Source organism: Moschus berezovskii, chromosome 2, assembly GCF_049115385.1.
Source record: "Moschus berezovskii isolate FMDL1 chromosome 2, NW_MosBer_1.0, whole genome shotgun sequence".
Taxonomy (NCBI): Eukaryota; Metazoa; Chordata; class Mammalia; order Artiodactyla; family Moschidae; genus Moschus; species Moschus berezovskii.
In genome coordinates, this window is record NC_142461.1 from 133,809,918 (window position 1) to 133,837,640 (window position 27,723).

General features: G+C 39.4%; 2 protein-coding genes across 2 annotated transcripts in view; one reads left to right on the forward strand and one right to left on the reverse strand.

The window, feature by feature from the left end:
* Window positions 1–13,973: 13,973 nt before the first annotated feature.
* Window positions 13,974–27,723, reverse strand: part of HIBCH (3-hydroxyisobutyryl-CoA hydrolase) — a 141,603-nt gene continuing 127,853 nt past the window's right edge. Inside the window, exons 14-15 of the mRNA XM_055398642.2 lie at window positions 24,704–24,770; window positions 13,974–21,204 (exon numbers count right to left, since the gene is read on the reverse strand). Coding sequence (XP_055254617.2) covers window positions 21,198–21,204; window positions 24,704–24,770 — 74 coding nt within the window. The 3' untranslated portion in view covers window positions 13,974–21,197. The remainder of the gene's footprint in view (window positions 21,205–24,703; window positions 24,771–27,723) is intronic.
* On the forward strand, window positions 24,751–26,041 carry AKAP19 (A-kinase anchoring protein 19). Its single transcript, XM_088830854.1, has one exon. It carries the CDS (start codon window positions 24,887–24,889, stop codon window positions 25,172–25,174), a length of 288 nt encoding a protein of 95 aa, XP_088686980.1. The 5' UTR covers window positions 24,751–24,886; the 3' UTR covers window positions 25,175–26,041.

A 27,723-nucleotide genomic window follows, 5' to 3' on the forward strand; every position in this document is an offset into this window, starting at 1 on the left:
CAAGTGTTTGAACAGCTGTTACCATGAACAGAAGTAGCATACACTTTTTGTTTTCAGCTCTGATTTTCCTTTCAGGATCACTCTTCCAGAAAACCACAGAACTACAATCTGATTAACAAAGATATGGGATTACCAATCCTGTTCTATCAGGGCAAGTACATCTTTTCTAAGCATGTGACAATAAGAAATTCCATTAGACAGTTACTGGACCAGTTGATTACCCAATGACATGAATATATCAGTGTCATTTTATCCAAGATAGGCCCTGAAGACTAGAGTTGACAGCTGGCCCTAGATAGTGGTCTCTGGGAGCCTGGGAAGCTCTGAGCTATAACGTCCCTGCTGATGGAGACTAAATTAGACACTGGGCCAGTGCGCGGAGTAACAGGAGAGCCTCAGAAGGAGCTGTGTTTGTCTTTGTCAGAATTAACTTCAAAACTAGAGGTGGGGAAGGAGGCTCTATAAATTTAAGAGGGGGAGGATGTTTAACACTTAAAACCTGTAAGTGTTAAACACTTAAAAACTATAAGATAAAGTATTATTGAAGCAACTGTTATTCCCAGAAGAACCTATAATTAGGAATGGGAGCTCACACTGGGAAGTGTGACTTCTCTGGGTCAGTTTCCTCTGCAAGTGGAAATATCTGCTTATTGGTTCTATTAGTTGGAAAGAAGCAGATGGTAAATATGATATAAATTGATGAACTGAAGTGATAACTATAGAATACTCTATCCATGATAGAAGCACTATCGCTGAATCTCGTTGGTGGCATAAATATTTTACCACTTAGGTATTTTGTGGTCCTGTAGAAGATGGAGAAGCTGTATACAGTTAGCGAAAACAAGACCAGGAGCTGACTGTGGCTCAGATCATGAACTCCTTATTGCGAAGTTCAGACTTAAATTGAAGAAAGTAGGGAAAACCACTAGACCATTCAGATATGACCTCAATCAAATTCCTTATGATTATACAGTGGAAGTGAGAAATAGATTTAAGGGACTAGATCTGATTGATAGAGTGCCTGATGAACTCTGGATGGAGGTTCGTGACATTGTACAGGAGACAGGGACCAAGACCATCCCCATGGAAAAGAAATGCAAAAGAGCGAAATGGCTGTCTGAGGAGGCCTTACAAATAGCTGTGAAAAGAAGAGAGGCGAAAAGCAAAGGAGAAAAGGAAAGATATAAGCATCTGAATGCAGAGTTCCAAAGAATAGCAAGGAGAGATAAGAAAGCCTTCCTCAGTGATCAATGCAAAGAAATAGAGGAAAACAACAGAATAGGAAAAACAAGAGAGCTCTTCAAGAAAATTAGAGATTCCAAGGGAACATTTCATGCAAAGATGGGCTCGATAAAGGACAGAAATGGTATGGACCTAACAGAAGCAGAAGATATTAAAAAGAGGTGGCAGGAATACACAGAAGAACTGTACAAAAAAGATCTTCACGACCAAGATAGTCATGATAACGTGATCACTGACCTAGAGCCAGACATCTTGGAATGTGAAGTCAAGTGGGCCTTAGAAAGCATCACTACGAACAAAGCTAGTGGAGGTGATGGAATTCCAGTTGAGCTATTTCAAGTCTTGAAAGATGATGCTGTGAAAGTGCTGCACTCAATATGCCAGCAGATTTGGAAAACTCAGCAGTGGCCACAGGACTGGAAGAGGTCAGTCTTCATTCCAATCCCAAAGAAAGGCAATGCCAAAGAATGCTCAAACTACCGCACAATTGCACTCATCTCACACGCTAGTAAAGTCATGCTCAAAATTCTACAAGCCAGGCTTCGGCAGTATATAAACCGTGAACTCCCAGATGTTCAAGCAGGTTTTAGAAAAGGCAGAGGCACCAGAGATCAAATTGCCAACATCCGCTGGATCATGGAGAAAGCAAGAGAGTTTCAGAAAAACATCTATTTCTGCTTTATTGACTATGCCAAAGCCTTTGACTGTGTGGATCACAATAAACTGTGGAACATTCTGAAAGAGATGGGAATCCCAGACCACCTGACCTGCCTCTTGAGAAACCTGTATGCAGGTCAGGAAGCAACTGTTAGAACTGGACATGGAACAACAGACTGGTTCCAAATAGGAAAAGGTGTACGTCAAGGTTGTATATTGTCACCTTGCTTATTTAACTTATATGCAGAGTACATCATGAGGAACGCTGGGCTGGAAGAAGCACAAGCTGGAATCAAGATTGCCGGGAGAAATATCAATAACCTCAGATATGCAGATGACACTACCCTTATGGCAGAAAGTGAAGAGGAACTCAAAAGCCTCTTGATGAAAGTGAAAGAGGAGAGTGAAAATGTTGGCTTGAAGCTCAACATTCAGAAAACAAAGATCATGGCATCTGGTCCCATCACTTCATGGGAAATAGATGGAAAAACAGTGGAAACAGTGTCAGACTTTATTTTTTTGGGCTCCAAAATCACTACAGATGCTGATTGCAGCCATGAAATTAAAAGACGCTTGCTCCTTGGAAGGAAAGTTATGACCAACCTTGATAGTATATTAAAAAGCAGAGACATTACTTTGCCAACCAAGGTCCGTCTAGTCAAGGCAATGGTTTTTCCCGTGGTCATGTATGGATGTGAGAGTTGGACTGTGAAGAAGGCTGACCGCCGAAGAATCAATGCTTTTGAACTGTGGTGTTGGAGAAGACTCTTGAGAGTCCCTTATACTGCAAGGAGATCCAACCAGTCCATTCTGGAGGAGATCAATCCTGGATGTTCATTGGAGGGACTGATACTAAAGCTGAAACTGCAATACTTTGGCCACCTCATGCGACGAGTTGACTCACTGGAAAAGACTCTGATGCTGGGAAAGGTTGGGGGCGGGAGGAGAAGGGGACGACGGAGAATGAGATGGCTGGATGGCATCACGGACTCTGTGGACATGAGTTTGAGTGAGCTCCGGGAGTTGGTGATGGACAGGGAGGCCTGGCGTGCTGTGATTCATGGGGTCGCGGAGAGTCGGACACGACTGAGCGACTGAACTGAACTGAACTGAACTGAACTGTAGATAATCAAAATAATGTACTCAAACTAAAGACTGTATTGTAGGGAATGGAGTATCACTAATTCATTTCTTTAGAAAGGCTGTCTATCCCTCTCCTCACTCCACTCCCATTAGCTACAAGTTCAGGAACAATACTCTTAAGGACAAAGGACCATCATATCCAATTGGTAAGCTGATTTCTCTTTTATTGACATTATTTCAAATCAAAGCAGTTGACATTTCCATCAAGATATAGAACATTTCCGTAACCCATACATTTCTTTCACGCCTCCTTCCAAGCAGTCCTTACCAATTCCCACTCAAAAGAACTGCTCTTGGGATTTCCATTTATAGGATTAGTACTGTTCATTCAGTACTGTTCTTTCATATAAATATGACCAATCTTTTATTTCTGAGATTCATCCATGGTGCTGCATGGATTGTACTGACAAGTATTCCATTTTATGGATATCCCAGTTTACTCATCTTCACCTATTGATAGACATTTGTTTTCAGCTCTCAGTATTATGAATAAAGCTGCTAAGAACACTGGACTAAAGTTTTTTTGCAGACATGTTTGCATTTGTCATAAATAAATACCTAGAAATAAAATGGTGAGTTCAGTTCTTTAAAGTGGTTGTACTGTTTTCCACTCACACCACAAAATATGCATTTCACATCCTCACCAACACTAGGCATTTTTAATTTTAGCAGTCCTAATGAGTGTATTGGAGAAGGAAATGGCAACCCACTCCAGTGTTCTTGCCTGGAGAATCCTAGGGACGGGGGAGCCTTGTGGGCTGCCGTCTATGGGGTCACACAGAGTCGGACACGACTGAAGTGACTTAGCAGCAGCAGCAATGAGTGTATAATGGTGGTATTGTTTTGAAAACACCTTTTTAATTTTTACTTTACATACAGCAAAGCTGGCTTTATTTTGGTGAATAGTTCTATGAGTTTTGATATATGTATAGATTCATATACCACTATGACAATCAGGATACATAACAGTTCTCAGTTCAGGTTATCACTCAGTCATGTCCGACTCTTCACGACTGCATGCACTGCAGCATGCTAGGCTTCCCTGTCCATCACCAACTCCAGGAGCCTGCCCAAACTCATGTCCATTGAGTTGGTGATGCCATCCAACCATCTCTTCCTCTGTTGGCCCCTTCTCCTCCTCCGGCCTTCAATCTTTCCCAGCATCAGGGTCTTTTCAAATGAGTCAGTTCTTCACATCAGGTGGTCAAAGTATTGGAGTTTCAGCTTCAGCATCAGTCTTTCCAATGAATTTTCAGGACTGATTTCCTTTAAGATGGACTGGTTGGGTCTCCTTGCAGTCCAAGTTACTCTTAAGAGTCTTCTCCAACACCACAGTTCAAAAGCATCAATTCTTCAATGCTCAGCTTTCTGTATGGTCCAACTCTCACATCCATACGTGACTACTAGAAAAACCATAACTTTCACTAGATGGACCTTTGTTGGCAAAGTAATGTCTCTTCTCTTTAATACACTATCTAGATTTGTCACAGCTTTTCTTCCAAGGAACAAGTTTTTAAATTTCATGCCTGCAGTCACCATCTGCAGTGATTTTGGAACCCAAGAAAATAAAGTCTGTCACTGTTTCCATTGCTTCCCCATCTATTTGCCATGAAGTGACGGAACCAGGTGCCATGATCTTCATTTTTGAATGTTGAGTTTTAAGCCAGCTTTTTCACTCTCCTCTTTCACTTTCATCTTCACTTTCTGCCATAAGGCTGGTGTCATCTGCATATGAGGTTATTGATATTTCTTCCAGTATCTTGATTCCAGCTTGTGCTTCATCCAGCCCGGCATTTCTCATGATGTACTCTGCATAACAGTTCTAACACCCCAAAAATCTCCCTTTTGCTGCCTCTTTGTAGTCCCATTCTCCTCTTACCCTGACCCCTAAAGACCACATCTGTTGTCTGTTCATATAGTTTCGCCTTTTCCAAAATCATGCACTATGCAATAATAAAATCATGCAACATGAAGCCTCTTAAGACTGGGATCTCTCAGTCAGCATATGCCTTTAAGAGTCATCCATATTGGTATCCGTATCTTTGCTGCTTTCAAATTTCGGCGGGCATGGATAAAACTGTGATAAATATCTACCTAAAGCTTTTTGTGTGAACACAAATTTAATTTCTCTAAATACCTAGGTGTGTTGGCTTATATGATAAGTGGATGTTCCAACTTTATAAGAAAATGCTAAGCTGTTTCCCAGAGTAGCTGTGCCATTTTGCATTCCCACTAGCAATTATGAAAGTTTCAATTGCTCTGCATACATACCAGCACTTGGCATATTTTTAATTTTACCCATTTTGATAGATGTACAGTTGTATCATACCATGGTTTTAATTTTCATTCTTCAAGTAGCCAGTATTGTTGAGCATGTACTGGTAGGCTGCAGTCTGTGGGGTTGCAAAGAGTTAGACATGACTAAGTAACTTCACTTTCTTTTCATGTTCCTACTTGCCATCCATAGATGATGTTTTGGGTGAAAATTCTATTACACATCCCTTAAAAATTGGATTGTTTTCTTACTGTTGGTTTTTGGTATTTGACTATTCTAGGTTGAAGTCATTTGTTGGGTAAATGATGTGCAAATACTTTTTTCTCCATCTGGGGCTCATCTTTTAATTTCCTTAACTGTGTTCTACTCAGAACAAAAGTTTTCAATTTTTATTCAGTCAAGTTTATCAATTTTTTTATGGTTCATACTTTTGGTATCATATCTAGAAGCTCTTTGTCAAACCCAAGATCATGAATATCTTCTGTAATGTCTTGTAAAAGTCTTTTATATTTTATGTTTAGATTTATGACTCCTTTTAAGTTAATTTTCTATATAAAGGGTAAGGTATAGATCTTTGAGGGGGTGGATATGACTGTCCAGTTGTTCTAGTTCCAGTCATTGAAAAAATTAGCCTTTTTGCACTGAATTATTTTTGCACAGTTGTCAAAACTCAATTGACCATATTTCTGTGGGTCTATTTCTGGACTCTTCTGTTCCAAAAATTTTTGTGTCTGGCCTTTCATCAATATAGCACTGTCTTGATTATTGTAGCCTTTTAATCATTCTTAAAAGTGGGTAATGTGAGTATTCCAAATTTGATCTTTCTCAAAATTGTTTTGGCTATTCTAATTTCTTTGCATTTCCATAGTGACCTTAGACTTGGTGTGTTTATAAAAAATCCTGCTGGGATTTTTGAATGGAATTTTAGAATCAGTTTGTCAGTGTCTACAAAAAAGCCTCCTGGAATAGTGCTTATATGTAAATATATATATAGAGAGAGGAAGAACTGACATCTTAACAATATTATCTTTGAGATCATGAACACTTCATCTATTTAGTTTACAATTTATATTATTTACATATGGCATATACAATATATAATGTAGTTTTTCATATATTTGTTAAATGTATCCCTAGCTGTTCAGTTGTATATATTGCAAATGGCACTAATTTCATCTTTCAATTATTAAATATACAGAAATACAGTTAATTTTTGTATATTAACTTTGTATCATGAGACTTTGCTAAAATCATTTATTCTAGTAATTTTTTCATATATAATCCTTTGGATTTTTTATATACATATACAAGTCATGTCATATGCAATTAAAGGCAGGTTTTTTCCTGACAAACTTTATGCTTTGTATTTCTTCCCTCTAGTACAATATTAAGTAAAAACTGCAAAAAGAAATTGTGAGAATAAATACTGTTGCCTTGTTCCCATCATGGCTAAAGTTATTCAGTCTTTCACTGTTATATATTTGTTTGAGGAAGTCTCTCCTATTGCTAGTTTGCCAAGAATTTTTATCATGAATGGTTGTTGTTTCTATTGATGTTGGGATTTTTTAAAAAGAACCACTATTGTTTCTATTGATGTTTCTCCATTATTTGCCTTTTTCCTTTGCTTTTTTTTTTTTTTCTGCTCTCATCTATACTATTTCCTTCCTTCTGTTTACTTTGGGTTTAATTTACTTTTCATTTTCTAGCTTTTTAAGGTGAAAGCTTAGATCGCTGACTTAATGCTCTCTTCTTTTCTGTTACAAGAATTTAAGTCTATCGATTTCTCTTTAAATTTTCAACAGTGCGTTTAAAATTTTTTGATATGTTGTGGCTTCTATTACTTGGTTGCAAATATGTTAATTTCCTTATGATTTCTTCTTTGCCCCATGGGTTATTTAAGAATTTGTTATTTAGTTTCCAAGTATCTGGGACTTTCCTGGATATTTTATTATTTATTAATTCTGTGATGGTTGGAAAATATACTCTAAGATTCCAAGCTTTTGAAATCTGTAGAGACTATCATGCAGTCTGTCTCGGTGATTGTTCTATATTCATTTTATGAGAATGTATCCAACAGTTGTTGGGTATAATCTTCTATAAATATCAGTTAAGTCCAGCAGAATTATAGTGTTGTTAAAAAAATGAATTCCTTATTTTAATCCTTTGGGTATTCTTATCAGTTACTGAGAATACTGTTTCTGCCTTTAATTATCAGATTTTCTTAATGTGTTTTGAAGCTTTGTTATTAGTTACCTATACACTTATAATTATCATGTCTTCTCCGCATTGACACATAAAATGTACCTCTTTATTTCTGTAATGCTACTGGTTCTTTGAGGTCTGATTTGTCTGATATTCATATAGCCATAGCAGCTTTTTTATACTTCTTGTTTGCACTGTATATCCTTTCTCACCTTCTCGTTGCAACCGGTATATTTGTATGTAAGGTATCAGTTCAGTTTAGTCGCTCAGTCGTGTCCAACTCTTTGCGATCCCATGAATCACAGCACGAAAGGCCTCCCTGTCCATCACCAACTCCCGGAGTTCACTCAAACTCATGTCCATCGAGTCGGTGATGCCATCCAGACATCTCATTCTCTGTCGTCCCCTTCTCCTCCAGCCCCCAATCCCTCCCAGGATCAGAGTCTTTTGCAGTGAGTCAACTCATCGAATGAGGTGGCCAAAGTACTGCAGTTTCAGCTTTAGCATCAGTCCTTCCAATGAACACCCAGGATCGATCTCCCTTAGAATGGACTGGTTGGATCTCCTTGCGGTACAAGGGACTCTCAAGAGTCTTCTCCAACACCACAGTTCAAAAACATCAATTCTTCGGCGATCAGCTTTCTTCACAGTCCAACTCTCACATCCATACATGACCACGGGAAAAACCATAGCCTTGACTAGATGGACCTTGGTTGGCAAAGTAATGTCTCTGCTTCTAAATATACTATCTAGGTTGGTCATAACTTTCCTTCCAAGGAGTAAGTGTCTTAATTTCATGGCTGCAGTCAGCATCTGCAGTGATTTTGGAGCCCCAAAAAATAAAGTCTGACACTGTGTCCACTGTTTCCCCATCTATTTCCCATGAAGTGATGGGACCAGATGCCGTGATCTTTTGTTTTCTGAATGTTGAGCTTCAAGCCAACCTTTTTACTCTCCTCTTTCACTTTCATCAAGAGGCTTTTTAGTTCCTCTTCACTTTCTGCCATAAGGGTGGTGTCATCTGCATATCTGAGGTGATTGATATTTCTCCCAGCAATCTTGATTCCAGCTTGTGCTTCTTCTAGCGTTCCTCATGATGTACTCTGCATAGAAGTTAAATAAGCAGGGTGACAATATACAGCCTTGACGTACTCCTTTTCCTATTTGGAACCAGTCTGTTGTTCCATGTCCAGCCCTAACTGTTGCTTCCTGACCTGCATACAGGTTTCTCAAGAGGCAGGTCAGGTGGTCTGGTATTCCCATCTCTTTCAGGATGTTACACAGTTTATTGTGATCCACACAGTCAAAGGCTTTGGCATAGTCAATGAAGTAGAAATAGATGTTTTTCTGGAACTCTCTTGCTTTCTCCATGATCCAGCGGATGTTGGCAATTTGATCTCTGGTGCCTCTGCCTTTTCTAAAACCTGCTTGAACATCTGGAAGTTCATGGTTCACATATTGCTGATAATTAGCATATAGTTGGATTTTTTAAATAGACTTCCTTTTTTAGAGCAGTTTTAGGTTCACAGCGAAGTTGAGCAGGAAATACAGTTACCTTCTTCCCACTTCCCTCACCCCCTCCAACACACACAGCCTCACCCACTGTCAACATTCCAATCTGAGTATTAGAGTCAGTGGATCTACATTGACATATGACCTCTCCAAATCTTTACTGGACGTGAGGGTTCATCCTTGGTGCTGTGCATTCTGTGGGTTTGACAGCTGGCACACCATCCATCATTATAGTAGCACATGGAGAACATCACTGCCCTAAAAGTTCTCCATGCTCCACCTGGTCAGTCTTCCCTCCTCTCTACTTGCTGGCAACCCCTGGGCTTTTTACTGTCTCTGTAATTTTCACTTTTTCAGACTGTCATACAGTTAGAAAGATTGTGTTCTTTAGAGCTTAGCAATATGCATTTAAGGTTTTTCAGCTTCTTTTCATGACTTGATAACATATTTCTTTTTAATACTGAATAATATTTCATTGTCTGTATATACCACTGTTCACCCATTCACCTACGGAAGGACATCTTGGTTGCTTCCAGTTTTTGCAATTATAAATAAAACTGCTAAAAACATCAATGTATGAGTTTTTGTGTAGACATAATTTTTCATCTCATTTGGGTAAATTCCAAAGAGTGTAATTGATGGACCATATGGAAAGAGTATATTTAATTTTGTAAGAAACTGCCAAACTGTTTTCTCCAGAGGCTGTGCAACTTTGCATTTCCCTTAGCAATGAATGAGAGTTGTTTCTCCACATCTTCAATAGCATTTTGTGCTGTCAGTGTTTTGGATTTTTGCCATTCATATAGATTGCACTGATATCACAATGTTGCTTTAAAATACAACTCTCTAATGATATATGATGTTAAATATTCCTTCACATGATCATTTGCCATTTGTCTTCTCTGGTGAGGTATGTTTGTTCAGATCTAGTGTCCATTTTTTAATCAACCTGTTTTCTTGTTAAGTTTTAAAGAGTTCTTGTATATTTTGGATAAACAATCCTTTATCAGATTTTTCAAATCCTTTATCAGATTTTGCAAATACTCTGCTCCAATTACTTTGGCCACCTCATGCAACAAGTTGACTCACTGGAAAAGACTCTGATGCTGGGAGTGATTGGGGGTGGGAGGAGACAGGGACGACAGAGAATGAGATGGCTGGATGGCATCACCGACTCTGTGGACATGAGTTTGAGTGAACTCCGGGAGTTGGTGATGAACAGGGAGGCCTGGCGTGCTGTGATTCATGGGGTCGCAAAGAGTCAGACAGGACTGAGCGACTGAACTGAATTGAACTGATGCTTTTGCAAATACTTTCCTCCAGTCAGTGGCTTGTCTTTTCATTTTCTGGGCAGTGTGTTACACAGAAAATTTTACTTTTGACAAAGTCCAATTTATCAATCCTTTCTTTCATGAATCATGCCTGTGATGTTGTATCTGAAAGGTCATTGCCGAACCCAAGGTCATTTAGATACCTCTAGATTTAACTCCTGAACTTTATCTTTTAAGTTTTACAGTTTGCTTTATATTTAGATCTGTGGCTCACTTTGAGTTAACTTTTGTGAAAGGTATTAGGTCTAAACTTTTTTTTTCACAATGAATGTCCAGCTGTTTCAGTACATATTGAAAAGACTCTTTGCTCTACTATCTTTGCTCCTTTGTCAAAGATTAGTTGACTACATGTGGATCTTATTTACCTAGTCTGCCTTTTAATTGAAATTTTTAGTTCATGAAGTAATTTGATATCTACGGCCAGTGACTTTGCTGTTTGTTTTCTAATTGTCCCATTATTTTTTTCCTCCTATGTTCATCCTTTCCTGCCTTCTTCTAGGTTAAATATATCTAATGTCTCATTGTTTTTAAGCCATATTTACATATCTTTTTAGTGGTTTCTCTGCTCAGTTTTTTAAAATCTTTCCCCCGCTTTTTCAGATTGGCTTTATCTATGGATTTATATTGAAGCTTACTAATCTTTCTTATCCAATGCCCAATAGCCCATATAATGAGTTTTTCATTTGTTCTTGAATTTACTTCTCATGTGTTTTTTTTACAATTCCTGTTTCTCTGCTGAGATACTCTATTTGCTGACTCAGTGATCATTTTTCCTTTATGTCCTTGTGTTGTATGTTGGTCACTCAGTCATGTCAGACTATTTGTGATCCCATGGCCTGTAGCCCACCAGGCTCCTCTGCCCATGGAATTCTCCAGGCAGTGATACTGGAGTGAGTTGCCATTCCCTTCTTGAGGGTATCTTCCCACCCCAGGGATTGAACCTGGGTCTTCTGCATTGCAGGCAGGTTATTTACCATCTGAGCCTTGAAATTATTTACATTGCTGTTTAAAGTTCTATTAAGTTCTGTTAATTACCAAGTGCTTGGTCATCTGTGGATCTGTTTCTAGTAACTTTTATTTCTTGAATAGGCACATTTCCCTGCTTCTTTGCATTATTAGTAATATTTTATTATGTGGTAGACATTGTGGATAATTTGTAGGAATTTGGATTATGCCATCTTCCTTTAAATAGTATTGAATTTTATCCTTTGTTCAAATGGAACTCTTTGTGCAAACTTAGTCCAATACGGCCCATTGGACTGTCTGCCTGTTTTTTAAAAATTAAGTTGTATTGGAACTTACTCCTTGCCTGTCTGTTTACAAATTATCTATGGCTGCCTCTGCACTACAATAGCAGGCCTGAATAGTGTAACATAGGCCATATGGCTCACAAAACTAAATTATACACAGTAAGTCCTCTATATGCGAAACTTCAAGTTGCGAACTTTCAAAGATACAAACATCTCTTGTCACTTAAGTTAGTTCCCATGTCTGGCCTACATGTGTAATCCTCTGCAAGTGGTTCTGCTTTTGCATATTTTACTGCACAGTACTGTATACAGTTTTAGTACAGTATCTTTATTTCAAATTTAGGATGTCCAGAAGCAAGCATAAAAGCAGCAGTGATGTAGCTGGTACAGTTAAGAAAAACCAGCTATTGTTACTGTGCTATTGTACTTTTCAGGTAAAAATGTTTTATTTAAAAATATATATATATTTTATTGAAGTATAGTTGACTCACAGTGTTTCAGGTTCACAGCAAGGTGATTCAGCAATACAAATACACATATATTATTTTGATATTATTTTCCATCATAAGTTATTATAAGATATTGATATAGTTCCCTATGTTCTACAGTAAACCTTTGTGCTTGTTGTAAATCTATTATTAATTAGAAATCAAAATTATATTCATACTAAATCAAACAGAATCAAAATTTCATAATTAGGCAAAAATTCATAAGTTTTCTAATATATATATTATACATATTTGTACATATATATTGATTATATTCTTTGCAGCCAAATATGGAGAAGCTGTATACAGTTAGCAAAAACAAGACCAGGAGCTGACTGTGGCTCAGATCATGAACTCCTTATTGCCAAATTCAGACTGAAATTGAAGAAAGTAGGGAAAACCACTAGACCATTCAGATATGACCTAAATCAAATCCCTTACGATTATACAGTGGAAGTGAGGAATAGATTTAAGGGACTAGATCTGATAGAGTGCCTGATGAACTCTGGACGGAGGTTCGTGACATTGTACAGGAGACAGGGATCAAGACCATCCCCATGGAAAAGAAATGCAAAAAAGCAAAATGACTGTCTGAGGAGGCCTTACAAATAGCTGTGAAAAGAAGAGAAGCGAAAAGCAAAGGAGAAAAGGAAAGATATAAGCATCTGAATGCAGAGTTCCAAAGAATAGCAAGGAGAGATAAGAAAGCCTTCCTCAGTGATCAGTGCAAAGAAATAGAGGAAAACAACAGAATAGGAAAAACAAGAGATCTCTTCAAGAACATTAGAGATTCCAAGGGAACATTTCATGCAAAGATGGGCTCGATAAAGGACAGAAATGGTATGGACCTAACAGAAGCAGAAGATATTAAGAAGAGGTGGCAAGAATACACAGAAGAACTGTACAAAAAAGATCTTCACGACCAGGATAGTCACGATAACGTGATCACTGACCTAGAGCCAGACATCTTGGAATGTGAAGTCAAGTGGGCCTTAGAAAGCATCACTATGAACAAAACTAGTGGAGGTGATGGAATTCCAATTGAGCTATTTCAAATCTTGAAAGATGATGCTGTGAAAGTGCTGCACTCAATATGCCAGCAAATTTGGAAAACTCAGCAGTGGCCACAGGACTGGAAAAGGTCAGTCTTCATTCCAATCCCGAAGAAAGGCAATGCCAAAGAATGCCGCACAATTGCACTCATCTCACAAGCTAGTAAAGTCATGCTCAAAATTCTCCAAGCCAGGCTTCAGCAATATGTGAACCGTGAACTCCCAGATGTTCAAGCAGGTTTTAGAAAAGGCAGAGGCACCAGAGATCAAATTGCCAACATTCGCTGGATCATGGAGAAAGCAAGAGAGTTTCAGAAAAATATCTATTTCTGCTTCATTTACTATGCCAAAGCCTTTGACTGTGTGGATCACAATCAACTGTGAAAAATTCTTTAGGAGATGGGAATACCAGACCACCTGACCTGCCTCTTGAGAAACCTGTATGCAGGTCGGGAAGCAACAGTCAGAACTGTACATGGAACAACAGACTGGTTCCAAATAGGAAAAGGAGTGCATCAAGGCTGTATATTGTCACCTTGCTTATTTAACTTATATGCAGAGTACATCATGAGGAACGCTGGGCTGGAAGAAGCACAAGCTGGAATCAAGATTGCTGGGAGAAATATCAATAATCTCAGATATGCTGATGACACTACCCTTATGGCAGAAAGTGAAGAGGAACTCAAAAGCCTCTTGATGAAAGTGAAAGAGGAGAGTGAAAAGGTTGGCTTGAAGCTCAACATTCAGAAAACAAAGATCATGGCATCTGGTCCCATCACTTCATGGGAAATAGATGGAAAAACAGTGGAAACAGTGTCAGACTTTATTTTGGGGGGCTCCAAAATCACTGCAGATGCTGATTGCAGCCATGAAATTAAAAGACGCTTACTCCTTGGAAGGAAAGTTATGACCAACCTTGATAATATATTAAAAAGCAGAGACATTATTTTGCCAACAAAGGTCGTCTAGTCAAGGCAATGGTTTTTCCCGTGGTCATGTATGGATGTGCGAGTTGGACTGTGAAGAAAGCTGATTGCTGAAGAATTGATGCTTTTGAACTGTGGTGTTGGAGAAGACTCTTGAGAGTCCCTTGTACCGCAAGGAGATCCAACCAGTCCATTCTAAGGGAGATCGATACTGGGTGTTCATTGGAAGGACTGATGCTAAAGCTGAAACTGCAATACTTTGGCCACCTCATGAGATGAGTTGACTCACTGGAAAATACTCTGATGCTGGGAAAGGTTGGGGGCGGGAGGAGAAGGGGACAACCGAGAATGAGATGGCTGGATGGCATCACCGACTCTGTGGACATGAGTTTGAGTGAACTCTGGGAGTTGGTGATGGACAGGGAGGTCTGGCGTGCTGTGATTCATGGGGTCGCGGAGAGTCGGACACGACTGAGCGACTGAACTGAACTGATACAAAAGCTTTTCTACTATACTTGTTAAAGGCTTGAGAAAGAACATCAAATAAAAAGAGAAGGAGAAATTGGAGAATATAAACTAAATGAAATGGGAATACTGAATATGAAATAGAAAAAATAAAACAAACTAGATAAAAATAAAAGATCATCATATAGTCCAGTTGTTTTTAAACATGACTGCTCTTCAGAAACATATCTGGAGCTCTGGAGAAAAAAAACAATACCTGAGCATTTGTATTTTTCAAAGAATTTCAAGGTAATTATGACATGCATCTGGATTTTAAAAACTAATTACAGGTTTTTCTATTAGATCCTAGTTTTGGTGATATAAAGCTCTATTATTTTTCTGTTGACCAATCATGATACAGTGGCATTAAGTGAGTAATAGTTACATAATCACAATAGTAAAAGATGTTTATCAGTTTTAACAATCAATAGCCAGACAAAAAATAGAAGATAATTATAACTAAGTCATAATGGAAACATGATTAAGTTAACAATATAAAATAATTACATACAATTGGGGGGGGTCAAGCAGAGTGATGTGGTAAGTTGAAGTGCATACATGCACATGTTTTCATCCACTAGTCAGTCTAAGTCTTTTGGTTGGTGCATTTAATCCATTTATATTTAAGGTAATTATCGATATGTATGATCCTATTACCATTTTCTTAATTGTTTTGGGCTTATTTTCGTAGGTCTTTTCCTTCTCTTGGGTTTCTTGCCTAGATCAGTTCCTTTAGCATTGATTGTAAAGCTGGTTTGGTGGCGCTGAATTCTCTTAAATTTGCTTGTCTGGAAAGCTTTTGATTTCTCCATCAAATCTGAAGGAGTCTTTTTTTATACATAAATTTATTTAATTGGAGGCTCATTACTTTACAATATTGGATTGGTTTTGCCATACATTGACATGAATCCACCACGGGTGTACATGTGTTCCTCTTGCTGGGTAGAGTATTCTTGGTTCTAGGTTCTTCCCTTTCATCACTTTAAATATGTCATGCAATTCCCATCTGGCTTGTATCATTTCTGTTGAGAAATCAGCTGATAGCTTTATGGGAGTTCCCTTGTTGCTTTTAATATTTTATCTCTGTCTATAGTCTTTGCCAGTTTGATTACTGTGTGTCTCAGTGTGTTCCTCCTTGGGTTTATCCTTCCTGGGACTCTCTGTGCTCCTGGACTTGGCTGACTATTTCCTTTCCCATGTTAGGGAAGTCTTCAGCCATTATCTCTTCTAATATTTTCTCAGGTCCTTTCTCTCTTTCTTCTCCTTTTGGGACCCTTATAATGTTGATGTGTTTAATGTAGTCCCAGAGGTCTCTTAGGCTGTCTTCTTTCTTTTCATTCTTTTTTCTATATTCTGTCATGTGGCAGTGATTCTCACTGCTCTGTCCTCCTGGTCATTTATCTGTTCTTCTGCATCAGTTATTCTGCTATTGACTCCTTCTACTGTATTATTCATCTGTTTGCGTGTTCTTTAGTTCTTCTAGGTCTTTGGTAAAAATTTCTTGTATCTTGTCAATCTTTGCCTCCATTTTTTTCCTGAGATCCTGGATCATGTTTACTATCATTATTCTGAATTATTTTTCTGGAAGGTTGCCTATCTCCACTTCATTTAGTTGTTTTTCTGGGATTTTATCTTGTCCCTTCATCTAGGACATAACTTTCTGCTTTTTCATCGTGATTAACTTTCTGTAATACGGCTTTTGTTTCAGCAGCTGTGAGACTGTGCTTCTTGCTTCTTCTCTCTGTCCTCTGATGGATGAGCCTTAGAGGCTTATGAAACCTTCTTGATTGGAAGGACTGGCATGGGAAAAACCAGGTCTTGCTCGGTGGGCAGGGCCTTGCTCAGTAAACCTTTAATCTAATTGTCTGCTGATGAGTGGGGTTGCACTCCCGCCCTGACAGTTGTTTGGCCTGAGGGGTCTACAGGTTCTATGGTAGGGTTAATGGTGAACTGAGGCCTGGATTGGAGAATTTTGAGCATGACTTTACTAGCGTGTGAGATAAGTGCAACTGTGCAGTAGGTTGAGCATTCTTTGGCATTGCCTTTCTTTGGGATTGGAATGAAAACTGATCTTTTCCAGTCCTGTGGCCACTGCTGAGTTTTTCAAATTTGCTGGCATATTGAGTGCAGCACTTTCACAGCATCATCTTTCACAATTTGAAATAGATCAACTGGAATTCCATCACCTCCACTAGCTTTGTTCATAGTGATGCTTCTTCCTAAGGCCCACTTGACTTCACATTCCAGGATGTCTGGCTCTAGGTGAGTGATCACACCATCATGATTATCTGGGTCTTGAAGATCTTTTTCGTACAGTTCTTCTGTGTATTATTGGCATCTCTTCTTAATATCTTCTGCTTCTGTTAGGTCCATACCGTTTCTGTCCTTTATAGAGCCCATCTTTGTATGAAAAGTTCCCTTGGTATCTCTAATTTTCTTAAAGAGATCTCTTGTCTTGTTGTTTTCCTCTGTTTCTTTGCATTGATCACTGAGGAAGGCTTTCTTATCTCTCCTTGCTATTCTTTGGAACTCTGCATTCAGATGATTATGTCTTTCCTTTTCTCCTTTGCTTTTTACTTCTCTTCTTTTCACAGAAATTTGTAAGGCCTCCACAGACAGCCATTTTGCTTTTTTGCATTTATTTTCCATGGGGATGGTCTTGATCCATGTCTCCTGGACAATATCATGAACCTCCATCCATAGTTCATCAGGTACTCTATCTATCAGATCTAGTCCCTTAAATCTATTTCTCACTTCCACTGTATAATCATCAGGGATTTGATGTAGGTCATATCTGAATGGTCTAGTGGTTTTCCCTACTTTCTTCAACTTCAGTCTGAACTTGGCAATATCTGAGCCACAGACAGCTAGTGACTATATCGGAGAAGGCAATGGCAAGCCACTCCAGTACTCTTGCCTAGAAAATCCCATGGATGGAGGAGCCTGGTAGGCTGCAGTCCGTGGGTGGGGTGGCTAAGGGTCGGACAAGACTGAGCGACTTCACTTTCACTTTTCACTTTCACACGTTGGAGAAGGAAATGGCAACCCACTCCATTGTTCTTGCCTGAAGAATCCCAGGGACAGGGGACCCTGGTGGGCTTTCGTCTATGGGGTCACGCAGAGTCGGACACGACCGAAGTGACGCAGCAGCAGCAGAGCCACAGTCAGCTCCTGGTCTTGTTTTTGCTGACTGTATAGAGCCTCTCCATCTTTGGCTACAAAGAATGTAATCAGTCTGATTTCGGTGTTGACCATCTGGTGATGTCCATGTGTAGAGTCTTCTCTTGTGTTGTTGGAAGAGGGTGTTTGCTATGACCAGTGCGTTCTCTTGGCAAAACTCTATTAGCCTTTGCCCTGCTTCATTCCATACTCCAAGGCCAAATTTGCCTGTTATTCCAGGTGTTTCTTGACTTCCTACTTTTGCATTCCAGTCCCCTATAATGAAAAGGACATCTTTTTTGGGTGTTAGTTCTAAAAAGTCTTGTAAGTCTTCATAGAACCATTCAACTTCGGCTCCTTCAGTGTTACTGGTTGGGGCATAGGGTTGGATTGCTGTAATATTGAATGGTTTGCCAAATGAACAGAGATCATTCTGTCATTTTTGAGACTGCATCCAAGTACTGCATTTTGGACTCTTTTGTTGACCATGATGGCTACTCCATTTCTTCTAAGGGATTCCTGCCCATGGTAGTAGATATAATGGTCATCTGAGTTAAATTCACCCATTCTAGTCCATTTTAGTTCACTGATTCCTAGAATGTCTACATTCACTCTTGCCATCTCCTAAGGCAGAGGAACCAGAGATCAAATTGCCAACATCCTCTGGATCATGGAAAAAGCAAGAGAGTTCCATAAAAAAACATCCATTTCTGCTTTATTGACTATGCCAAAGCCTTTGACTGTGTGGATCACAATAAACTGTGAAACATTCTGAAAGAGATGGGAATACCAGACCACCTGACCTGCCTCTTGACAAACCTGTATGCAGGTCAGGAAGCAACAGTTAGAACTGGACATGGAACAACAGACTGGTTCCAAACAGAAAAAGGAGTATGTCAAGGCTGTATATTGTCACCCTGCTTATTTAACTTATATGCAGAGTACATCATGAGGAACGCTGGGCTGGAAGAAGCACAAGCTGGAATCAAGATTGCTGGGAGAAATATAAATAACCTCTGCTTTGCAGATGACACCACCCTTATGGCAGAAAGTGAAGAGGAACTGAAGAGCCTGTTGATGAAAGTGAAAGAAGAGAGTGAAAAAGTTGGGTTAAAGCTCAATATTCAGAAAACTAATATCATGGCATCTGGTCCCATCACTTCATGGCAAATAGATGGGGAAACAGTGGAAACAGTGTCAGACTTTATTTTTGGGGGCTCCAAAATCACTGCAGATGCTGACTGCGGCCATGAAATTAAAAGACACTTGCTTCTTGGAAGGAAAGTTATGACCAACCTAGACAGCATATTAAAAAGCAGAGGCATTACTTTGTCAACCAAGGTCCGTCTAGTCAAGGCTGTGGTTTTTCCAGTGGTCATGTATGGATGTGAGAGTTGAACTGTGAAGAAAGCTGATCACCAAAGAATTGATGCTTTTGAACTGTGGTGTTGGAGAAGACTCTTGAGAGTCCCTTGGACTGCAAGGAGATCCAACCAGTCCATTCTCAAGGAGATCAGTCCTGGGTGTTCATTGGAAGGACTGATGCTGAAGCTGAAACTGCAATACTTTGGCCACCTCATGTGACAAGTTGACTCACTGGAAAAGACTCTGATGCTGGGAGGGATTGGGGGCAGGAGGAGAAGGGGACGACAGAGAACGAGATGGCTGGATGGCATGACTGACTCGATGGACGTGAGTTTGAGTGAACTCGGGAGTTGGTGATGGACAGGGAGGCCTGGCATGCTGTGATTCATGGGGTTGCGGAGAGTCGGACACGACTGAGCGACTGCACTGAACTGAACTGAATGGTGAACTCCCAAGAGGGTTTTCATCAAGGGGGACCGTCCAGTGCCCCGTCCCTGTGGGGAGCCCCTGCCAACCCATGGTCCATAGGAGGCCCTCCAACACTAGCAGGTAGTGGTGCTTTAGGCTCCTGTGAAGTCACTGCTCCTCTCCTGTGGGTCTTGGTGCATGCAAAGTTTTATTTGTGCCCTCCAAGACTGGAGTTTCTCTGTTTCCCTCAGTCCTCTGGAAGGCCTATAATCAAATCCTGCTGGACCTGAAGGCCAAATTCCCTGAGGAATCCCAGTCCCTTTGTTGGATGCCCAGGCTGGGAAGCCTGACTTAGGGTTTAGAACCTTCACAATAGTGCAAGAACTTCTTTGGTATTATTGTTCTGCAGACTGTGGGTCACCCACCCGGCAGGTATGAGATTTAATTTTATTGTGATTGCATCCCTCCTACCGGCTTGCTGCAGCCTCCTGTCTTTGGACGTAGGGTTTCTTTTTGTGGTGGGTTTCAGCGTCCTCCTATCGATGGTTGTTCAACAGCTATTTGCAGTTTTAGTGCTCTCACAAAAGGAGATGAGTACATGTCCTTCTACTTTGCCATTTTCAAAAATGTTTTCTTTTTTATACATTATTTGTGTGAAAAGTATTATAAACCTATTACATACAGCTACATAGCTGATTGTGTTAATTGGGTACCTAGGCTACCTTTGTTGGGCTTAGGAACAAACTGGACTTACAAACGTGCTGTCAGAATGGAATCTGTTGATATGTAGGGACTTACTATATTATCTAGCCCTTTAGTGAAAAGTTTTACTAAACTCTGCTCTAGGGTTCACTCCTAAAATGTCACATAAAGTAGTAGCTAAATGCCTCAAGTGTTCAGTGAGGTTTCCTCACTTTGGCTGGTCTGGAACTTCAGGAATTCCATAGCACTATTGAACTTATAGCATCACTGTTCAATTCTAAGTCCCAGAGCAGGTATTCATTTGCTAAGTCTTGCAAATGCTTTATTTGTATACACACCCCAGCCCCCAACCAAACCAGATTTAGGTCTGCTTTTCTGATGCACAGCAAAGCTAAGCAACTGACACCAAGTTGTGGTGAAGGAGAGCAGTGTTTATTGCAAGATGCCTAGTGTGGGGCCAAGCAAGGAGAATAAACAGATCATGGTCAAAATCCCTGAATTCCTTGATGGCATTTGGTGAAGGGGTTTTTAAGAAGCTTTATTACCCATGTTCAGATTAATTAAGGATGCTGTAGTGACAAACATACAGAAACACTGTTTAAAACATAGTCATTAAATAGAAAAGTGTCAAATTTATTTTTTGTTATCATTGGATATTTTGTCTTTAAGTTTTTATTTTACATTGTTAATTAACAATGTTAATTAACGATATATTAGTTTCAGGTTATAGTGAAGTGATAGTTAAAGCGATTCAGTTATACATATACAGGTATATGTTTTTCAAGGTTTTTTTTTTTTAAGGCAGGGTGAGGGAGAAGGTCTTGGGATGTGTGATCACCTCATGGACATCCTTCTGACTGGTTAGTGGTGAGGTAACTAGGTGGCACTTTAGAGTTAATATCATCAAGTTTCCGGTTCCAGCCAGTCTGGGGTCTGCATGCTGGTGGTCAGCAGACAGTTAACTTCCTTCACCTGGTGGTTTTAGTATCTGCAAAGCAAGAATATGGCTCAAGGTATTATCTACAGCACTTGAAGAAGAACTAAAGATCCTTGACTTTGTTTCATGGCTATTATTATTTTGTCTTGCTTGATCATTTTACTTTGTTTCTGCATTTGTTCTTTGGAACTCAGAGAAGGCCTTGGAAAAGGCAGAGGACCCACGGGTCTCTCCCAAGGAAGGCCCTGCAGGGTCCTGCTTGGTTTTGTGAGACCTCATCCAAATTTTTGCCTCCCTCCCAACTGCTTTTTCTCTTGAATTCTCTTGTAATTTCATCTGCTTCAGTAATTCAGTCTCTGCCTCTGTAACACAGCAGAGTTGCCACTCTGCTTGGACTCAGCCTTCTAGTGTTAATGCTGGAAGATGCCCCAGGCAGAATCTCAAGATGATCCCTTTTTTTCTTGGTGAATCTGGCTGAAGGTTTATCAATTTTATATTTTCAGAAAGCCAGCTTCTTTTTCCATTGATCTTTTTTATTGTCTTGTCTCTTTATCTCTGCTCTGGTTTTTATGATTTCTAACTGGGTTTTGTTTGTTCTTTCTCTAGTTGCTCTAGGTGTAAGGTTAGGTTTGTTTCCTGATGGCTATAACCTTCCTCTTAGAACTGCTTTTCCTGAGTCCCATAGGTTTTGGGTCATTGTGGCTTTTGTTTTCATTTGTCTTTAGGTATTTTCTCTGATTTCTTCCGTGACCTATTGATTTTTTAGTAGCATACTGTTTAGCCTCCACGTTTGTATTTTTTACAAGTTTTTTCTTGTAGTTGATTTCTAATCTCATAGTGTTGTGGTCAGAAAAGCTCCTTAATGTGATTTCCATTTTCCTAAACTTAAACAAGGTTTGCTTTGTGGCCCAGCATGTGATCAATCCTGAAGAATGCTCCATGTGCACTTAAAAAGAGTGTGTATTGTGCTTTTGAATAGAATGCTCTTTAAATATCAGTTATCTCCACCTAGTCTAATATGTCATTTAAGGCCTGTGTTTCCCTATTGATTTTCTGTCTGGTCTGTTGATGAAAGTGGGCTATTAAAATCTCCCACTATTATTGTTACTGGCAATTTCTACTTTTATAGCTGTTAGGAGCACCTGAATATATAAGGCTAATACTATTTTGGGTGCATATATGTTTATACTTGTTATATCTCCTTGGATCCATCCCTTTATCATTATGTAGTGTCCTCTGTCTCTTGTAACAGTCTTTCTAGTCTATTTTATCTGACAAGTATTGCTCCTCCAGCTTTCTTTTGATCTCTATTTGCATGGAATATCTTTTTCCATCCCCTCACTTACAGACTGTATGTGTCCCTAAATCTGAAGTGAGTTTCCTGTAGACAGCATATATAAAGGTCCTGCTTTTTTAAATCCATTCAGCCAATATATTTCTTTTGGTTGGAATGTTTAATCCATTTACATTTTAGGTAATTATCAATATATATGGTTCTTATGGCCATTTTTGTTAATTGTGGTGGATTTTTTTTGGTAGGTTTTTTCCTCCCCTTCCTCTTGTTCTTGTGACTTTTAGTACTGTATTTGGATTCCTTTGTGTGTATGTGAATTTATTGTAGATATTTGGTTTGCAGTTATCATGAGGTTTTGATATAGCATTCTATATATAAACAAGATTGTCTTAAGTTACTGGTCTTTTAATTTCAAATACAGTTCCAGTATCCTGCATTTGTACCCTCCTCACAGTTGCAGTGATATTGTATTTGTGTCAGATGATTTCCTACTTTTACTGTATGTTTGCCTTTACCAGTGAGCTTTTCCATTCATAGTTCTCTTGTTTCTAGTTGTGGCCTTTTTTTCTTTCCTGCTTAGAGAAGTTCCTTTAGTGTGTTACAAAGCTGGTGTGATAGTGTCAAGTTCTTTTTGCTTTTGTTTGTAAAACTTGATTTCTCTGTCAAATTTGAATGGAGAGACTTTCTGGGTAGAATATTCTTGGTTGAAGGTTCTTCCCTTTCATCACTGTAAATCTATTGTGCCATTCCCTTCTAACCTGCAGAGTTTCTGCTGAAAAACTTTATGGGAATTGCCTTGTATATCATTTGTTACTTTCCCCTTGTTTTAGTATTTTCTGTCTTTGATCCCCACCATTCTGTCTTCCAACTCACACTTATCCGTTTTGCTGCCCATTTATTCTGATTTATTCTCATGTATTTTCAGTTATTGTCATTGTTCATCTCTTTAGATCTTCTCTTTATTAAACATGTATGTATCTTCTTGTACTGTGCCTCCATTCTTTTCCTGGGACTTTGGACCATCTTTACTGTTATCACTCTGAATTCTTTATTTGGGCGTAGACTACCTACCTTCACTTCCCTTGGTGGTTGTTTAGGGTTTTTATCTTGTTCATTGTCTGGGACATATTCCTGTGCCATCGTCACTGTGTCTGACTTTCTGTGACTGCCCTTTTCATTTCACAAGCTGCAGGGCTGTAGTTCTTCTTGCTCCTGCTGTCTGCCTCCTGGTGCATGAAGCCAGTCTAAGAGCTTGTGAAAGCTTCCTGGTGGGACTAGTTCCTGTCCATTGGTGGGCAGGGCTATTTCAAGGGGTGTGTTTAGCTGGCAGTTATGGGCTCATGAAGACTTTAGGCAGCCTGTCTGCTGATGGGTGGGTCTGTGTTCCCACCCTGTTGGTTGTTTGCCTTGAGGGTTCCCAGTACTGGAGCCTATAGGGCCTGGGGTGGGGCCAGGTTCGGGGGAGAAAACGGCCACCTCTGAACTTCCCTCATGGCTCAGCCAGTAAGGAGTCTGTCTGCAATGCAGGAGACCTGGGTTCAATCCCTGGGTTTGATCCTGGGACGATCCCCTGGAGAAGGAAATGGCAACCCACTCCAGTATTCTTGCCTGGAGAATCCCATGGACAGAGGAGTCTGGCGGGCGACAGTCCACGGGGTCACAAAGAGTCGGACACGACTGAGCTTCACTTCTCTCTACGGCCACCTCCAGGAGAGCTCACTGTTGTTCTTCAGTCACTGGGTCGTGTCCAGTTCTCCACGACCCCATGGACTGCAGCATTCCAGGCTTCCCTGTCCCTCACTATCTTCTGGAGTTTGCTAAAACTCATGGCCATTGAGTCGGTGATGCCATCCAAACATCTCATCCTCTGTTGTCTCCTTCTCCTCCTGCCTTCAGTCTTTCTCAGCATCTCACCTGGCCAAAGGAGCTCATACCAATGAGTTTTCCCCAGTACTATGGCCACCACTGTTTTTGTCCCTGCAGTGAACTACAAACAAAGGCTATATATCGTTTGCTGAACCCTGGTGTACATAAAAAAAATCTAAGGTTAACAACAGTTTGACTGTTTTCAGTTTTATAACATTTTCATGATCTTGAAAAAATGTTTTCCTATTTCTTAATTGCCAGTTTTGAATGATTATCTTTTCTATTGATAAGATAAAGCTGTTGATACCTTAGTAAAGCGGTAAAGATTTGTTTCTACTTGCTGCCTAATTGGGCAGTATTTGCATTATATGACTTCAAAAAGAAATTTACCTTCTCTTGACAGATAAAACACTACATGTGAAGACTGGTGAAAGCGAATATTGATTTCTGAAGTGTCCTGGAGAGGAAAAACACTGGTCAGTATCAAGTGGACAATGCTTGGTGTTTTCCAAAGATGCTATTGAAGTAGTCTTTGCTACTGCTTTCCTTCACTCAGTCAGAGCTCTTCATAACATGGGCTGCATGAAATCAAAGCAAACTTTCCCATTTCCCACCACACTTGAGAGTGAGAAGAGGCATGTGAGTGAAGAAAACTTTATGCCTGAAGAGAAATTTCTACCCAGGATACCTTCTCTAGTTAATGTCAAAGAGGAAGTGAAGGAATCCCCAGGGCCTCAAATTGTGGTCTTCGAATTTGCACAGCACCTGTCCCAGGAAATCTTGAGTGATGCCTTGCAGCAGTGGGCAGGCAACAACCTCAAGTACTATGACATCCCATATATTGAGAGTGAAGGGCCTTGATTCTATGTGTAGGATGACAACACTTTCTTGAACTGTGGATAAAGTTGGTGCTAGTTTAAATACATGAAACAATAGCAGAAACTGGTGTGAATAAATACAAATAACTCCATCTGGGTGTAAAGAAAAATATTACAATAGATTCAAGAGTCTAATACCTAAAATGAAGTGTTTCGAGCAGTTCTACATTAACAGCAGTTTCTCTCTGCTTGGTCTTGGATTTCAGTCATTAAAGGTTTAAATGTAAGTCCTCTGGAGCCACAGGAATCAATCAGCTGTGTGTCACACCACTTCCTTCCAGAGGCAGTAATGCCATCACCAAAGAAATAAGAATTTTAAAAGCACCTTGGGTTTACAAATGGTTATTTTAAAGACATTTCTTTAAAATAACTGTCAATTTAAACAAAAACCACAAGGTACGAAAGGATTTTTCTTGAAATGCCTGGGTAAGGGGATGGCATTTAAGCCGGAGTGGTTAACGATGGGTTTTGTCTGTCAAAATCTTTTGGGTCAAGGTTTGGATCCCTCCTTAACACAAATGGTCAAACATAAGAAAGCAACCCATGTGGAAGAGGTCTACCATGAACCCTGTCCTTAATTAAATATTTACTTTTGTAGATTAAAAGCATAACTATCACCTGGATAGTTAGTCAGGGCCCTAACTAATCACAGCTATTATTGGATGATTCAGACTTTGCAAATAAGCGTCTTAACAAGATACAATTTATAGAAGTCATGACAATGTTTACTGCATTGAATTAGGTAGCCCAGTGATATTACTATACAAGAAAACAAGCATGCATAGCTTTTATACACAGCAATCCAGAAAACTACAAAGTAACAGAAACTCTAGCTGGCAAGGCGGGAAGAAGAAGCTGATCTCAGTGCTGCATGTGTGCTAAGTTTTACTGTCTCACAGGCATAAGGGACTGGTACATGGACAGTCACCATTCAGATTACTATTCGGATTATGCATGAGATTTATAGTTATTACAGAAGATCAAATACTCCTCCAAAGGGAATACTCACATATATATTCTTACTGTGAAAAAAGCCCACGGGGGCATTTACAGCCATATACTATACTATTTTCATAAATTTGGCTTTTTTGGGAAGTTTTCTGAAAAAAAAAATTAGTTTAAGATAGTGACGGAAAATTCAGGGAAGCACAAAGAAGATACTGAGAAGACATAACTTGCAATAAAACTGATACATCATAAGATCCTTTTACTAAGATACAGTAGACCCTTATAATCAAAAGTAAAGAAAGGCAGAAAAAATCTTGTGACCCCTAATGACATAAACGTATATGACCTTATGAGCAGGCAGAATTGTGACCTCTAATTTTAGCATTATACTCTGAAGCCCACAGTCAAACAGACTAAACTCCCCAAGGTAAATGGGCAAAGAAAATTCCTCAAAGTGACAGGTGTGTCATCTTTCAGTTGCATTTGTAAACTGTCATTTAACCTTCACCTATTCCCAGGGTTTGTACTGTACTGTTGTACTTATAATCCAGCTACTTTACAAAACAGAAAAACCACCACCCTGTTCACACAAAGAAGTCGCAAGGCTAAGAATAGAAAGTTTCCAGCTCATGAAGAAAAATTTAGTTTTATGAGTGTTTACACTAATGACTCAGACAAAAGCCTAGATGTTGTCATTTTTCATTCATTTTATATCTCACATCATATACTTTCACTACAAGGTCATTGCTGTTTAAAAGATATAATCAAGTATATAAGATAATACATATTATGGTGAGAACACAAAGCCTTATGGAAGTGCATTACACTAGATTTTCAGCATACATAGGGATATAGACTAGTAGGCTTTGATTGCACCTAAATATTTTAACCTCAGGTTCCTCCCTTGCCCTGGGCCTTTACTTTCTAGGGGAGTCATACAAGGATGTCTGCCAGATCGTAATCTAGCTAGAAGCCTAATCTCTGTTGCTACCCTCTCTGATTCTATGGCTTTCTCACTGAGCACCACCCCCTCGCTCCCAAGTCATTTTAACAGACTTATAGTAGCTTGTGACACAGAGACTTAAAGCTTGTATAATCAGTGAGTTAGTAGATAAACCATATTGGGGGCAGGCAAGAAACAGCTGGATCAAATGTACTGCATATGACTGTTATCAAGACATAGTTTGGTGTGAAGGCAAGATAAACAAGAACATCTTTGACAGGATAATTCAACTTCTAACCTGCCTTAATATTTAAATATCAGATTTCCTCCATTTGAAGGTCTTTCATGAACAAAGTAGAAAGGCTGTTTGAGAAGGAAGGAGACAGACATTAATAAAACAAGACTGAAAGAATTATTAGCTACTGGAATTGAAAACATTTGTTCCAACTTAGATCACAAACACAAAGAAATAATAATATTGACCAAATTATTAAGGGAAAGGAAAGTGGGGGAAACAGGGACCAAGAAACAACACTCCTTTCAGGCTCTGAAAAACAAGCTTCCAGTATTGCTACTTGAGGGCAAGACGCCCCACACTCCACTGGTTACCAATGACATGCGTGATTACCTCAAGAACATCC